The 17,703-nt window shown below is 36.8% G+C and overlaps 1 protein-coding gene across 9 annotated transcripts in view; it reads left to right on the forward strand.

Moving 5' to 3' along the window:
* The window catches only part of FSIP1 (fibrous sheath interacting protein 1), a 233,835-nt gene that overhangs the window by 56,029 nt on the left and 160,103 nt on the right, over nt 1-17,703 (forward strand). For 8 of the 9 annotated variants that reach the window (XR_005216486.1, XR_005216483.1, XR_005216484.1 and 5 more), the window contains exons 6-9: nt 741-842; nt 2,787-2,911; nt 6,206-6,316; nt 11,892-12,050. Coding sequence is in view for 5 of the 9 variants with exons in the window: in XM_037834335.1 (XP_037690263.1) it covers nt 741-842; nt 2,787-2,911; nt 6,206-6,316; nt 11,892-12,050 (497 nt within the window). In the remaining 4 variants the exon portion in view is untranslated. The remainder of the gene's footprint in view (nt 1-740; nt 843-2,786; nt 2,912-6,205; nt 6,317-11,891; nt 12,051-17,703) is intronic. The other variant, XR_005216485.1, reaches the window with a different exon arrangement.

A 17,703-nucleotide genomic window follows, 5' to 3' on the forward strand; every position in this document is an offset into this window, starting at 1 on the left:
ATCCTCTAACACTTTGAAGACTTGTTATGTTTTTCTGAAACAAAAACATTTTGGTGCCACAACCTGGCAGACTCTCTCCTGTTAAGTGTGTATCTCAGAGGATTAAAAAAAAGATATTTATATTAACAGTTTCTTGGAAATATACAGTGTTTGCATTAGCTAATAGGAGAATACAAAAATAAATGGCATTGAAACAAAAAATCGAGAACCACAATTTCCTTTTTTCTTTGGGGAGATTAGCTTAAAAGAATAAATCACAAAAGAAGCAAGTTTAGGTTTTACTACTGGGAATCTCACAAATTTTCTTTTTTCAAACACATGCTTTTATCTAAATGACTGATCATATATTTGAAATCTGACAGTGTTTCCTTAGGGATCTAAAATAGAAAATAAAAACACAATTACTGTTACTCGGTGTGCATGTTCTCTGTATTATGAACATTGGGACTTGGTCATATTATCTCTGGAGACTTAATGTGGTATTTTAGCACATCCGTGTAATCCTCTTTGCTCTTAAGTTCTAGGGAAACACAATTTGACAATCTTGACGTCTGTTGTTTGTTTCAGTGGTGCATGTGTACTGTGATTTCTACTTTGAAGTGATATTGTCTTAATATATTTGTGTGTGTGGAGGGGATTGGAGAATATTGGATCTGGTCTCTCTCTTTTTTAGTGCCTCTTTTTATAGACAGTTCTTTATCTTATTTATGTATATTGAACAACTGATTTTTAAAATTCAGCAGATCCTTCTTGCTATGAGAACAAAGACACGTTTTTTCCAGTGTTTCACACTCAAGTCCCTCCAGAAGATTATGAAAACCATATAAAGAATGTCAGTCAAGGTATATTTAAACTTTTTTATGAGTATACATTTTGTCACAAGGAAATACTAGCTGTAAACAAAAAATATTCACAGATGAAATTATTTGTTGTCATTTAATCCAGAGGTGGGTAGAAGTGGATGGGGTTTTAGATGAAACAAGATTGGCCAAGAGTAGATCGTTGTTGAAGCTAATTGTTGGGGGTTCATTTTACCATTCTCTCTATTTTTGGATGTTTGAAATTTTACATATTAAAGTTTTTAAAAAACAAAATACTGGCTGAAAGTAATGGAAACCTAAGTTAAGCAAATAAGAAAATGTATGGAAAGAATCCTAGCTGTAGACAGCTGTCTTTATTTTTCCAAGAGCTTATGCTTTGGTTAGTCCTTGAAAGAGGGACTCAGTTCCACAGTCCTAGACTACTAACCCTGCTGGTCCGATCAGCTCATCCAGCTCAGCAAGGCTTGGGGTCACTGTTAGAACATGGCAGCTCCTATTGCGTCACCACCAGGATGGAGGGGAGAAGAGACATTTCTAGAGAGAGAATTTTGGTCAGATAATCCCATGTTTTCTCTCAACAGTTTATAAAAAGTCATTTTTAAAGAAAATGTATTATACATATAGACAGGGATTCATTTATTTGAGTTATTTTAATATTGTATTGTTTAAGACTTCAATTGAATGAATAAACCTTATATTTTAACTTAAAAGACTATATGCAATTTAAATTACGGGGAAAATTATTTATAATGTATCTAAGATGGCCACACACCAACATAATAACTTGTACTTTAACTATAGATAGTGGATTTAAAAAATAATTGTTCTGTAAATACACAATTTCTCTAATAAAGAAAAAAATTATGTGTCGTTGGTTAAAAAATGAAACCCCAATTATAAACTATGCATTTATTTGCCTAAAAACTTACAACTAAATTTGAGTAAAATATTTTTTAAGAGTGTTTGAAAAGAAATTAAATCCAGAGATCTTATTCTTTTCCTAGTTCTTGCCTGCTATTGTCATAAAAATTTATTCTTTTTTGATTAAATCTGTACTGAATCTTTGATAATTATTGATAAATACATTAATGGAATAGTTCCTTTAATCCTTTTTATTGAGTTAATCTCTTTTATAAAATAAAGATAACTTTAAGTATGCCTTTTCTGGATTGAGCTACTGCCTCGTCTTCCTATCCTTGTGGACTTTGATGTGGCAGTTTATTCCATTTTGTAGGGTGGACTCTTTTTGCCATTTAAGGGAATTCTTCCTCTTTGTGCCTATTTTTGAAGCTTTGATGAAGGATTTAGATTATCTTGTTTTAAAACTTTAAATGTGATTAGAGTGAAAAAAGATATTTAATAAAGGGATTAAGAGTCAACAGTGTTTTTCCTCCCTTTGTTTTGCATGCTCAGGAACTGAACCTCTCCGAGGTTTACTCAAGCTTCTTTTCAGGCTGACTAAGTGGGATTCTAGAAGCTTGTGCAAATGGGATGTAGAATATCCAAGATATTTATCTCTAGTCCTTGCTTAAAAGACAGGTTTGAACAAAAAGTTTATTGTTAATAAAGGGTGATGACAAATTAATGGAATAGCTGGAAATGACTCCAGTCTTTAGGGAAAGTTTTGTTTCATAAGAAGACTAAACTAACATATATTTTAAAATCCATGTACTATCAGAGAGTTCTCCTTCACGTGTATCACTTGGAGCTCTTTTCGTACTTTTCAAAGGAGTCAACAGCAAGAAGTTTAGTACATGATAACGTGAATAACAAAAATTTTATGAGGTCTCCATTGGAAATTATGATAGTACATTCATCCCAAGATTAAATCTTTATGTGTTAGATTTCTGGATTCTAGAATTTATGTGGATTTTATTTCTTATATATTTTAATATATGCTTAAAATGAATTTTTAGCATAATTGACAATTATAGTTATAAAAAATTTGAACTTTTTAAATATTAGATTTTACCTATGATGTGGAAAGAAATGAGTCATTGATCAAAGCAGAAAAGAAACCTTCCTCAAATACAGAAAAAATTGATCACAGAGGTAAACACAACCTGGATTTTATTAAGAGAAACATTGAGGTATGTACTCAGAAATTCAGAAACTAGAATGTGGGACTAAATGAGTTGTGAAAACAATAGTTGTGCTTAGTGTACTTAAATATTTTTTGACCTAATACAGGTAGACATAATTGTAACAGTGTATATAACTGAAAGAAATTTTATAAACCAATTCTTATCTTCATTAACATTTGGTGCATTCTATTTTCTATTTGATTGCGTCCTTTCCTTTCCTTGCATTTTTTTCACTGTCTGCAAATGAGTCTGGGACCTCCAAATTGAAAATGCATTTATTTAGATAATAGCCTTGGACAATGTTTCCTAGATTTTAAATTGCATATTAATAAAATAGATTTTTTTAAAGCAATTAGACTGATTTTAAAGCTGGTGCATTTAGAAATGTGAATGGAAAATGCTTACAGCAGAGCAGAGAACGTAGGCTGCAGAGGCCAATTGGTGGTCTGCACCCCATGGAGCCTACTGTCTGCCATAATTTTTCCTCCCCTCCCCTCTCCTCCCTTCCCCTTTCCTCTTTCCTTTTCCATCTGGCTATCCATTTTCTGAACACTTGAGTGTAGCTTGTATACATCATGTTTCTTGAGCACTTTATACTGCTATGTATGTTTCCTAAGAGCAATGATAGTCACTTATGTAACCACCTTAAGTGCAGTTATCAAATTCAAGAAATTTAACATCGATATAAAGATTATAGTCTATATTAAAATTATTTCAAATGTCCCAATAATGTCCCTTTGAGCCGTTTCTCCTCCCTTGCTAGAGCCCATCTAGGATCATGTGTTGTATTTCATTGCTATTGTCTCTTTAGTTGCTCTTTCTTTTTTTAATTGTGGGAGCATATATACAATATAAACTTTTCCACTTCAGCTACTTCCAAGCGTACCATTCAAAATATGGTGAAACCTTACCAACTTCCACTACTAAAACCTTCCCATGTCCCCGCACAGAAACTACACATGTTATGCATGTGCAGATCTCCCATTTCCCTTGCACCCCACTCCTGGCAACATATTTTCTAATTTATTTCTCTATTAGCTTGCATATTCTCTGATATTTTCTTTGTAGATTCCATGTAACTTACATTAACATCCTAAATCTATACCAATCTCATTTGCTTTGATACCAACTTCAATAGTATATACAAATTAAGTTCCTATACCCCTCTGCTCCCCCACCTTTAGGTAAGTTTTTTCACAAATTACATTTTTATACATTACGAGTCCCAAACTACTGATTTATCATTACAGTTTATGCATTTGCCTCTTATATACTGTGGGAAATAAAGAGTGGAGTTACAGACCAAAACTACAATAGTGCTGTCTTTTATATTTATCCATGTTGATTGATATTCTCTTTGTATTTATCCGTTATCTTCCTGATTTCCTTTAGTTCTTTGTCCATGTTTCCCTTTAGCTCTTTGAGCATATTTAGGACCATTTTTAAAGTCTTTTTCTGGTATATCTCATGTCTGATCCTCCTCTTGATGGTTTCTAATGCTTTAATCTTTTCCTTTGCCTGATCCATTGCTTCCTGTTTCTTTAGATGTTTTGTAATCTTTTTTTGAAACTTGGATATTTTGATATTTTAATGTGATATAACTGGAATTCAGACCCTGAGGCCTCTGTTCCTTAAACTCGTATCCAGCTAGTGTTATGACAGAATGCAAGGAACTAACCAAAAAAAAAAAAAAAAAAAAGAGAGAGAGAAAACACTGTTCCAGTTGTTTATTAATGCAAAACACCAGAAATGGATTGGCTTTCATAAAGGGGATTTATTAGGTCACAAATTTACAGTTCTGAGGCCATAAAAGTATCCAAATTAAGGCATCAACAAGAGGATACCTTCACGGAAGAATTGCCGATGGCATCTGGAACGCCTCTGTCAGCCGGGAAGGCATGTGGCTGGCATCTGTTGGACTTTGCTCCCGGGTTGTGTTTCAAAATGGCTTTCTCCAAAATGTCTTTGGGCTTGTCTCTCTTAGCTTCTTCAACTCCTGTGCATCTAAGCATCGGGGTCTCTCTTAGCTTCTCCGGAGCAAAGTCTGGGCTAGCATCTCCAGACGTCTCCAGGCATCTCAAAGCGTCAGCAAACATCTCTCCAAAAGTCTCTCTCAGCTGCTCTCTGTGTGAGCTCCCTTTAAAGGATGCCAGTAAACTAATCAAGACCTACCCCGAATGGGCAGGGTCAAATCTCCATGGAAACATTCAATCAAGAGGTCATATACTAATCAGAAATGTTAATAAATCTGCCCCCACACGATTGAGTTAAAGAATATGGCTTTTGGTGTGTGCGTGGGGGGGGCATAATATATCCAAACTGGCACAAACACTTTTAGCAGTCTGCATTTTGACCTGTTCGAGAGCCTTCCTTCAGGGTTTATCCATGTAATGAGTTTAGACAATAGCTCCAAGTCAAATTGTAGGTGCTTCCTGATCCTTTCTGCACATGTGTCTTGTCTTATGCATGTGCATTTGGCCCTAGGAATTCCCCTGTTTACACAGTTATGAATGTCCCCTCTTCCTTGTAGGATATTATATATCCTACAGCCAGCAATACCTTGTCCCCAGCCGCACTACCTGACTGCTTTCCCACAGCATTCTGTAGGAGAGCTCTGTGAAATGCCTTCTACATGCAGGGAACGTTTTGAGATAGTGAGTCCTTCAGGCCACCGCCAGACATATTAGGCCAGGCATCCCAGTATATAAAAGAGGGTTTCTCTGCTCCTTCTGGAACCAGGATCAGGGATTTGCCCTGGGAGTGGGGGCTGGCTCAGTGCTGAGCCTGTGAGGAGTGGGGGAGGGGCCAGGCAGGGTGTCACGAGATCCTACCACTTTTAAGTATCTTTTTTCTTCATTCAGCGCTCTCTTTATTACTGCAGTCCTTTAACTGTTTTCTGGAGCTTTGAAAAAGATGTTTTGGCCAGTTCTTGCTGGTTGTTCAAAGCTTCTGTGGGAGATGGAACCCTGAAGCATCTTTGTCTGCCATCTTGATTCAGCAAATGTTTTTGCAGTGATGTGTATTACTTAAAGAGCGGTGTACCAACTGCCTGTGCTATATTTTTTTTAATAAAATGTTTGTTGAAATGGTAAACATGAGTACCTGCTTTTAATAGCAATATCTTTGCTTAAAGAACAAAAATTTGGCATAAAATAAAATCACCTAGCACATTTGAAGTGCGTAATCTCACAAAATTTACCTTAGTGTATCTGCATTATAGAAGCCTCAAGTCCCATTTTTATTTTCTTGAACAATGTCTTGCTTTGATTGTTTAATGGTTTCCATTAATACCTTCTGTAGTTGGCCAAGGATTCAGGAAATCCAGTAGTTATGATTGATAAAGAGAAGAAAAGGCTGGTTGAACTTTTGAAGGACTTAGATGATGGAGATTCTGGACTTTCCAGTTCTGAGGTATGTAGATTTTGATATTCTATGATCCTACCCTTTCTAATTTTGATTTTTAAAATCATGTTATTGACCTATTAGCACAATTTTTCAATATTAGGAGTAAAGATTCTCTGACTTTAAAAATCCTGTTTTGCAAATTGGTTTTTATGAGGCTTTCTTGACCAATTCATTATTGACTCTGTAATGATTATTTTGTGCCACTGTAAAAGTGTTGATCACAACAATTACCTCTGCCTGTGATGTAATAGGTTTAGCCACTGATGACATATGGATGTGTTCCACATCATCGTTTTATTTTGGCCATTTCTTGTCATCCCTAAACTGGTTTCATAGTGTTCTGGTTTGCTAATGCTGTTGTTATGCAAAATACCAGAAATAGATTGGCTTTTATAAAAGGGGTTTATTTGGTTACAAATTTATAGTCTGAGAGCCATGAAAATTCCAAATTAAGGCATCAACACAAGTATACCTTCACCGAAGGAAGGCCAATGGCGTCTGGAAAAACCTCTGTTAGCTGGGAAGGCACGTGGCTGGCGTCTGCTGATCCCAGGTTGTGTTCCAGCTCCTCTCTCACCTCTTGTGCATTCTTCAAAATGTTGCTCTTTGGGGTGTTTTGTCCTCTCTTAGCTTCTCCAGAGCAAAATGTCAGCAAAAGTCTGCTTTCAATGGCTGTCTCCAAAATGTCTCTCTTGGCTGCAGCAGCTTGGAGTTCCTTCTGTCTGAGCTTTTATAGGGCTCTGGTAAACTAATCAAGACCCACACTAAATGGGTGGGGCCACACCTCCATGGAAATAATCTAATCAAAGATATTACTCATGTTGGGTGGGTCACATCTCCATGGAAACTACCTAATCCAAAGATTCCAACCTAATCAACAAAATTGTCCCCACAAGATTGCATTAAAGAACATGGCATTTTGGGGGACATAATGCATCCAAACTGGCATACGTGGTATTTCAATGTAGTGGTCTTCAGTCATCCTAAAGAACACCACCCTGCTCCTGCGCATTTGCCTAGTTAATCCTGAACATCAAGTTCCCTGAAGAATCTTGGGAAAGTGCAGGCTAAGCCTAAGGAGGGAAGCAGCATGTAACCCAGCTGCAAAGGCAGGTATTTATAGGGCCTGTGCACATCACACAAGGAGTGCTGTGGCCCAGTGTTTGCACTTGTTTTATACTACATTAAAGTTGTAGCAGTATTCTTTACTTTCACAAAGAAAAACACTCTCCCGGTTTCCTTGAAGCACTTAGCCCTGCTGCCTAGTTTTTATTCCCCTATATTTAATGTAGATGTGACATGATACAGTGAATGCTGCTGGCACCCTGCCCAGATCCCTTTTTCCTGGCACCTGTCTGTGCATCCATCTCGCAGCCCCTGCACTGAGGGATGTGCAGCTGCTGCCTTCCCTGAGAATTGCCCTAGGGCAAATGGGAACTGAATGGCCCAGCAGGTTACCCCCTCCCTATCCAGACCCCTCACCTCAAGGTGATATTAACTCTGTGGTACAGTTTGTTCTCTAGAGCGTCCCCAGCTATTGGACTGAAACTGGTCTTTAGCTGGGACCACATCTTTCCTTGGCTTTGTTCCCTTGCCCTAGCTTGCTTCCTTCGGGCCCCTTCACCTGAAAGCACTACCCCAATAAACCAGCTGAACAACTAATCCTGTCTCAGGTTCCAGGTATAGGTAACTCAGTCCAAGACACATAGGCTCGGCTGATAGTTTTGGCTCTAGGTACAAAAGCCTGCATATTCAGTGATGCATGTGGCCGATGGGAGAGTACAGAGGGAGCCAACAGTCAGCATCAGCTGCTGCTTCCAATTTTTCAAGAGAAGCTAGAAAATTAGATTTTTATGTGAAACATTCCCATTTTAAAAGTATTGACAACTAATTCCATTAAAAAAAGTTCTGTGAGAGCAAACAAAATATGCACCCCAAACCAAAGCACATTTTGAAAACATCACAGTGTACAACCTCTGAATAATCTTTTTTGAGGTGGTGAGGGCCTAGTGGGGACTGCATATAGGAACGGCCCGTGGCGTGGCTCTGTCTGGGCTATTAGGATCACCCAGGGAGGTCTCCTCCCAATCCAGAGGACAGCCAAGCTGCTTCCTTTAGCATTGGGTGTATTTTGTGAAGTAGGAACAAGGGGTGGGCAAGAGGCAAACTGCTAAAAACCACATAATTCTAAGATATTTTAATTTTATTGATTCATGATAATTTGTTTATTAACCAAAGCTAAGATTACAGTAAAAATTAAGGGACCTGTGTTATTAGTTGTGAAGTTGGACAAACATGATGGATCTTCCTTACATATTCTAGGAATGCTTTAATGACAAATTTTTATTTTTACTTTTTTGCATCTTGTATTTTTTTAATGTAGATATATATTTTTTCTCAGCCACTGAAACTTTATTTTGTTTCATTTCTCTTCCCAATTTTGGTCAAGAAGGCTTTTTCAATCCCATGATGCCAGTTCCAGGCTCATCCCTCGGAGTCATGTCCCACATTGCCAAGGAGATCTACACCCCTAAGAGTCATGTTCCATGTAGCGGGGAGGGCAGTGAGTTTACCTGCCAAGTTGGCTTAGAGAGAGGCAGTATCTGAGTAACAAAAGAGGTTCTCTGGGGGTGAAATGTAGGCACAATTATAAGTAGGTATAGCTTCTACTTTGCAGTAAAAACCTTCATAAGAGCATGCCCAAAGATTGAGGGCTTGGCCTTCTAAATCCCCAATGCTTCTGAGAACATCAGTAATTTCTCAGGTGGGGAAGTTTTATATATCCACATTTTCCGCTAGTCTCTCAAGGGGTATTTGCAAATACTTTTTATTCTCTGCCCAAATTACTTTGGGATGTATGGGTGCTTTACACTAACCTATAAAAACCAACAAGATTTCAATCCCCATTCAAGGTTAATTTTTTTTATTAAAGAAGTTGTAGGATTATAGAAAAATCATGCAAAAAATGCAGAATTCCCATATACTTTCCCTATGATTAACTCCCTGCATTAGTGTGGTAACTTTGTACCTCTTATAGATTATTTTTGTTAGTATTTATGAGGCATATTTTGTTCCTCTCTTTATTTTAAATTGTTCTCTATCATTTAGTTTTAGGTAGCCCTTTTACAAATATCATATGGTGGGATTTTTGTTGTTGCTGTTGTGTCTTTGTCTTTATTTCTTTATCTTTCATTATTATTTTATTATTCTTTATATTTTAATAGGAATATTTAATTTATTCATATTTATTACGACCACTGATAATTTTGGATATTTTTCTGACATTCTATTTTATATTTTATTTATTTTACTATAATACATGTATATTAAAAATAATGCCTATATATATTTATGTTTCTTCATCTCATTCCTCTTTTGTTTTTTGCTGAGTTGATCACATTTTCTGACTTTTTTTCCCTCTAGAGTTTCGGGAATTCGGTATCTTGTTTCTGATTTGCTATTGTGTATTCTCAAATTCTTTAAAAAAAACATTTAAATGTGTATATGTGTGTGTATATATATATATTTCAACTTGAATAATTAGTCTCTAAAATCTCACATATTATCAAGACAGGATCTTTAGTAACTTTTACTTCTCTTTTCTGCCCCTTTCCTTAACTCCAGAATGTTTTGAAATCATCTGGAATTTAGTTCCAGAATATTGTAGAATTTTACCTTTAGTAACAGTATGCCTCTTGTGTTTTAGGAATCTTTTTCAATAGTAACCAAAATTTTGTAGCCTCATTATTAACTGTTTATTGGGACTCAACTAATTATGTATTTGTGTAAATTGTTGTTCTTGAAATTTTTTTCCTGGAATTTCTTGAAAATTTTCCCGAAGAAATGGTGGTGTATGGATGATTTTTTGAGTGTTGCCTATCCAAAAATGAATTTATTTTTCCCTCATTTGAATGAGAACTGCCAATGCTGGATCCTCACTCTTGCTGCTGTCACCGTTAATCATTTCTCCACCTTCCCTGCGTCTGTGCATCTCTCCTTCAAGATTCAAAGCTCTGAGTGTTTGCTTCTGATTGGTTGAATCCAGGTCCTTTGCTTGCCCTCTTGATGTCAGTGGGTAGGGAGAAAGACTATCTCGTGGGGACCTGTCTCCTACCAAGATTCACAAAATGTTGGATTTCACTGAAACAGGAAGGGAGTTTGGATGCTGGGGCCAGGGGAGACAAATATAAATGTCTTTTTACCTGCTTTTCTAGTTATTTCCGAGGGACTGACTCCTGGTATTGGCATCATGAAATCAAAGTGTAAGAAATCTTAAGCTTCCTTGCCCTCTATCTGCCCCTTTATAATGTTTTTCATGGTTTCTCTGTCCTCTTCTGTGCGACCTCATTCACTCCCATGATCGCAGGGTTTGAACCACTACAAATGTGTGGATGAGCCCAGATATTTATTTCCAACCTAAGTCTCTGTCTTTAAATTCAAATATATTTAATTACTGTACACACTCTGCGGGTATCCTGTGGACATCTCTGAATATCAGGAAGTCCCAAATGGAATTCATCATCATCTTCCTCTCCAAACTTTCTGTCTCCTATATTCCCTAGGTGAACTACCATCCACCTAGATGACAAAATCAGAAACTTGGGTTTGTCCTTGATCGTTACTTTTCCCTGAAAATTCTGTAAATTCTACTTCTTGAGTATTTCTAGAATCTCTTCCGTCTTCTGCATTTCCAGAAAATACTCCTTAGTTTAAGCACTCATCGCTTTTGGTCTGGATTATGGCTATTACTTTTTAGCTGTTTATTTCTGCCTCCAGTCTTGCCCTCATCAGCTCCAGTTTTGAAGTGCAGAGCTGATCATGTTTCTTTTGCTTAAGATCCTGTTTCCTCCACGAAGTCTCCTCGGATCACTTGTCTCCTTGCCCCTTCCTGCCCTCGAAGGTTAGTTGACCTTTCTGTGGTTCCTATGGTGCCCGGGGCTTACCAGCACACTTCACACCTGTTGGCAGTTGTTTCTTTCACAAGACGGAGAACTCTTTGAGGGTAGAGCCCTGTAAGATTCATCTTGAACCATCTGTGCTCCTTGGCACTTGCTACAAAGTATTTTTGAATGAATGTTATAAATAGATTTTAAAAGATAGTATGAAAATGATGTTAATTGAATAAGGAATTAGATGTCAGTTAGGTTCATGAATCCTAAGCAACTAGTTTATAGCTCCTATGTTACTTTTCAGGGGTAGTTTGAAAATACTGTGTCCATTAGAGAATAAAACCTGATTGCTTCCTGTTCAACATATCATAAACCATTTTTTTTTTAAAAAGAGAAATGAGAATGTTATGAGAACCAGACTGTCGGGCTGAGAGATTTATTCCTCAGGGAAAAATATCCACAAAATGTAAGAGGAGAATTTACACAAAGCTGACAGATAACTAAACCATGAACTATTTATTATTTGTCTTTGTTTCAGTATAATTCGTGTGTGTGTGTGTGTGTGTGTGTGTGTGTGTGTGTGTGTATGAGAGAGAGAGAGAGAATCCCTGAGCATTGATGAAGCGCCCCAAACATACATTTTGCAAAATATGTAGCATGGGAATGACCTGGTGACCCTTGTTTCCCCTTAGGGTGATCACTCTGGCTGGCTGGTCCCAGGAGAAGGATATACACTTGCAGTTGAGGAGCATCAGCAGCTTGTTGATATCGATACAAAACTTCAAGAACTCTCTGCAGACTCCCAAACAATTTCCAGCTTTCCTTTAAGAATCGAAAGCCCAAATGATCAGGTACATTTGATTCAAGAACACATAGACTGTTCAGATTTGTGTGTGCTGAACCTTGTTTGCATAACTTGACAATCTGCTTGTTACCAAAGAGGTGTCTGGTCTCTTCCCAATTGCTTTTTCCATGACTGCAGCTGCAGTAATTGGTTTACACAACAGTCTGTATTTCCTTTGGTTGCCTCCACTTTCTATCCATTTTTCTTTCAGTTGGTAACTCTTGGGTTGGGGTCACACAGGAAATCTTTGCTTTAGTATTATTATATCTCTATGGTTTAAGCTAAATCTTGATTATTAGGAGAGAGGTGAGGGAAGAAAATTGATACAACACTCAATGCTTTGAGAGCCTTATTTCTCTTTATAGGTAATAGGCACTAGCAATGCCAGCCACATCCTTCCAGCTCCTTTAGTTTAACACCAGTGAGCCTCGCCATGTTGATGACTTCTTTCCTGGGGGGTTTTCAAATGAATATGCTTCCCCTTTCAATAGGTCCCTCAAGTATTCGTTTACAAAGCTGGTGGGAAAATGCAGAATAACAGAAGAGTGATAGCTGCTTTGGAAAAGCAAAATTCCCCTTTTCCCCAATATTTGAGTACTTCATGGGCTTCCATTTGGGATTGGGGAAATTCTTGCCAGAAGGGAAAATGACTGGTCTTTTGTTATTCTACTACCCCTCTACCAGTTTGGTAACAGAGTTTAACCAAATCATATTCTTTACTATATTAGATGTATGTGATTTTCTTGTTCCTTAAGAAGATTTAAATATCAGTAGCTTATGAGTAATATTCTGATTTATAGTGAGTCCTTTCTCCAAGCTATCAACAGAAGGTTAGGAATCTGGCTTTAGACCAGATGAATCTTCCTTAGGGGAAAGGAACAGAGTCAAGGTGTTCCAAAGAAATAGTTTGGTCACTGGCAAAAAAACTTTATGGAGCAATTTCAGCTTCCTTAGATTATATTTCACAGGGGGCAGGCTCAGCTACTTCTGACCCCGTTACACAGCAGTAGTAGTGGTAGTGTCATTCCCCCCCGCCCCCCACTAATTTCTGGTTTGGGATCTGGGTTCTTAGAAAATAGGAGAACAGAAAATTGGAGTTTTCATCCCCACCCAAATGTACCCCAGATCGTTAAAACTGGTTACACTACCTTATTTACACTACTGGGTTCCATTTCCCAAAAGGAAGAAGCGGAGATGGGGGAATAAAATTGTTTAAAGATATTCTTTGTTCTCTTCATGTTATGGCTGATTTTTTTGTTGTTTTTAGATTTCAAGGGTATCTGAGATCTCAAAGCTGAATAATCATCTTAGTGATAGAAAATACCTTTTTTCATGGCTGTTAAATGTTATTAACATTTAGAGATTTATTTAGCCATTAGGACTTAAAATAAAGCAGGAATATGACCTGATTCTATCATCATCATTTAAATCACATTTTCAGAGTTCACATTTATGGATCAAATAAAATGTTTAAAAAATAATAACTAAAACTGGTACATTACTTTGTCACCTATCAAGATTATGTATTTTTATATGAAGCAAGATATATTTAGAGAGAAAAGAGAAAACTGCATTTTGGGACTCCCAGCGGATACAGAAATAGAAATGTAACAGCATAGTTTTGAGAAGAAATAATTGATGCTTCTTGCATGCAAAATAGAATATCTTTTGTTCAATTCCTCTTGGCATTTACTCTTCCTTTGACTAAAACTATCATTGCACATTGAATTTTCAAGCCAGAAATGCTAATATGGCAGATTATTTTTTGGATACTATTTCTGGATTGGGATATTTTTGAAGATATACACTGAAAACTATCTCGGATACTATCTCAGTTGATGACTGGGCTTTCAATCTATTGTTGAACCACAAATATTCATAGTACATATTCATGTTATATTTATTTTTTGCCCTTCTGCAAACTATTAACTCATAAGGAATTTTTCTCCATGATACTTAAGAAAGAATGGCTTGTAAGTGACATATGATTTTCTGTTTTTCAGTAACCGATTCAGCAAATATTCGTTGAGCACTTATGTATGCAGGAAATCATAAGGGATTTAAAGATGAATTTAGCAAATATAGTACTTTGTTGTGAAAGAGTCTGACTTCAAGTTCCATCTCTACCACTTACTAGCTCTGTAGACTTGGGCATCAATTAGGAGCACTCTAAGCTACAATTTCCTCATCTATAAAATAGGAGTAATTCCTAATCTTTAGGGTTCTTGTGAAGAGTAGATCAGTCAATATATGTAATGTGTTTAGCACAGTCTGATGCAGAATTCAACCAATGATATTATGATTATAATAATAAGTGAGCTAAGGAACTTATTTCCTTATGGGAGGCATAAGAATATTCCTAGAAAACTATGGTACAAGACAATATTGGTCAGCACCATGGAAGACTTTAAGCAAAGTGTTACGGTGGTTCTGAGGAAAGAGAGAGAAAGCACATCCATAAGGAATATCCAGAAAGTCCAGTTTCACAAACTAGGGACAGGAGGAGGAAGAGGAACTGGTGAAGGAGGCAGAAGGGGTCAGGATACAGGAGAAGATTGTGATTGTAAACATTGTACAGGGTTGTAAATTGGTAACCTGAATGGCAAATTTGGCTCTCAGATGGGTTTCCTTTAGCCCACATAGGGGTTAAAATTTATTTTTAGCCAACATTTAAAAATTGGGGGAATTCATTTAAAAATTCATATTTCTAGCTTCTCTTGAAAACTTGGAAAATCTGGCAGCGTTAGGCCTGAATCCTTGCTTGGCAACTACTGTATTAGGCTGAGTAGCAGCTGCTGCTTTATGTGGGGCACAAATGATCTAGCTTGCTATAGTATCCATCATATTGTATTGCAGACCTTGAGGTCTAATGCAGTACTGTTGGCTTCATGCATTGATGTTACCTTCCCAGTTCTTTCATGGGCCATCAGTACTTTTGGAAAAGCTTGTTCATTTTATAGGAGATGCTGTGGCAGGTGATATAAAGAATCCAGATTGGTATGAAGCGTCATCTCTGACCTTAAGCAGTTTACAAGGATATTGAAGATTAGATGTAAACATAGAACAAGTTATGGAGTGACTGTGCAATAAAACAAAGAGTGCCACAAGATGGAAACATTTGATGAAAGTACAGGAAGTTTATCCTGTGAGAGCACAGAGGAGGGAAAGGTTATTTGATGAAGGCACGATATTTAAAAAATCCCTTTGGAGATTTTTTTTGGTGAATATTCATCAACAAAACGATTGTTGAACAAGTTCAAACTTGCAGACTTTCTGACTTTTCTGTCTATAGTAACTATAAGGTGCTAAGTTGTTAAACACTTAAATTGTACCTGTAGGATAATAAACATAGCTGAGTTAGAATAGTTTGAAGGACTCTAGTGATGTAGCTCTGAGATTAAGAAAATGCCGGTTGTTGTAAAGGGGAAAGACATGAAATCTCCTATTCCTTATGAGCTTGATATTCTTTTATAGATGCCGTGTCCTGGCTCTTAACTTTATGGCAGTGTTTTAAAGGCAGCATTTGGCTTTTACATATCCGATTTCCTTAGTGTAAAATGGAGCATGTGGTCGCATTCAAAAGAAAGAATGACATATTACAGCTATTGCTGTAACGTGAATAACATCATGTGGTTGCAGTTTTTACATCTGCTTTTAATTTTCATTTCATCTTAGCAAAGGAGAACTAATTGAAGTAATTTTTTTCTTCAGATGTGTGGTTTAACTGTAAATAGCTTTCTGTATCCATTTCCTAACACTCCAACAAATCAGTTCTTCCCATGTATTGTAAATCCTACTATAAAATTGAGTGATGTACCATAATTTAGTTACCATATTTATTTGTAGACATATTAGATTCCAACATTCTCCAGAAATATCTAGCACATAGGAATTATATAAGCATTTGGTTTCTTAAATCTTTAGCAACTGGATTCAATAATACATTCTACTCAGTTTGGCTCTTGTAAAGAAGTGTAATTTATTCATTTCTCATACAATCAGTCTTCCTATATCTAGAATTCCAGTTTATGGTTATATTTTTTTGGGTGTTGGGGAGAAGATTTTCAGAAATGGCTCTCATTAACTTGAGGCATTTCTTTGTTCTTAAACCAACTAGTTTAATTGATTTTGAAGGTCTTCCTTAATGTCATTTATTTTCTTGTTCTTAAAAATATTGATTCAGTTGTAACAATTTGGCAAAACTAACAAAAAATTAACAAACATTTGCTGAAAACTGTAGTTGTATTTATTCACCTCTTTCCTTGTCAAGAGCCATACTATTGCTGACAGCAACAATGAACTTTTTTGGTCTCTTCCTGTCTCAATATTAGGTAAAACTGAGGATATGTAGGACGTTTGGCATGCAGTCCTGGAAGATCCTTTATTGTTGAGCCCAGAGATTTGCACAGTTCTAAGTAAGAGCATGGAGTCCACTTGACCTAAAATGTACTTATTATGACAGTAGAGATCAGGAATCTAGAAACTTTTTATGTGTGCTAGTTAGTGACAGGCATAGAAATCTTATAGACTATCTGCTCATTTCTAAAAGCTGCAGAAATATGCCACAGGAGCATGGATTTCTGGATTATGGGATAAACAGGAGGTTCCTTCAGAGATCCTTGCCTCCAATGCTAACCTGTCAAACATTGCCAGTTAAATCTGGCAAATACTTCTTGCCCTCTATGTTTTCCAGATTACTCTGAAGTTTTATACTTATATTTCTTTGTTTTTCTACCTTAAGGTTCCTATGTAATCAAGGTTTCTTTCATTTCATGGCACTATTCCAAGATGATAAAAACAATGCCTGAAAGATTTTTTTCCCTACCTTTAGTGCTGCTGGGCAAATGATACATGTGATGACAGGAAATAGCAGTAGCTATGGAAATGTATTGCATTAGCATGGAAATGCAGGACAAGCTGGCCTTATTAAGGCAGTTTCTATTTTTATAGTGCCTAAAGCATGCTTCATTTGCATATCAGATAATTTATGAAGCTGCCAGTAATTTCCTCTGTATTTTGCTTTAGAAAATGAGTTTACCAAGCTTCAAAGACCCCTTTTGGCACAGTCAACACCACAGCTGTTTTCTCAAAGATGCAGCTTGAATCCCTTGGCAATCAATTAGTTTAATCAACAAATATCTGTTGACCTCAGGGAGTGTTCTCTTCTTGTGGCTGCCTGGATATTTAGTGCATATTAGGGAGAGATTTTACTGAGCTCTTCATAAAAGCTTTCCTGTATGACTCAGAAAAACAGAAATGATCTAGTAATAGTGTGGGCAAAGAATATGCTTAACATCTCCACTACAGGAAATCAAGATATTTCCTGATGATCATGAAAATGAACAGTACAGTTCAGCACTTTGATGTAGAACAGCACCTCTCCTGGAGCCATGGAGCTTTTTGAATGGGCTGCTAGGCAGTTTTGCCAGGATCAGTGACTATCTTTTCCTGCTCTCACTTGGCCTCTGCTTTCATCACGTGATATTCTTCAACTATGTGAACTATTTGCTTGTGCTATCAGATGCCATGACACCATGACAGATGTTATATATCCTTTGGGTCCAACTGTAGAGAATAACAGATAATAGGCTATTGGAGTTGAAAGAAACTATTTCTAAGAAGAAATTGAGACCCAGAGAGAGAAAGTAACTTGCTCAAAA

The sequence above is a fragment of the Choloepus didactylus genome, chromosome 4, assembly GCF_015220235.1.
Source record: "Choloepus didactylus isolate mChoDid1 chromosome 4, mChoDid1.pri, whole genome shotgun sequence".
Lineage (NCBI taxonomy): Eukaryota > Metazoa > Chordata > Mammalia > Pilosa > Megalonychidae > Choloepus > Choloepus didactylus.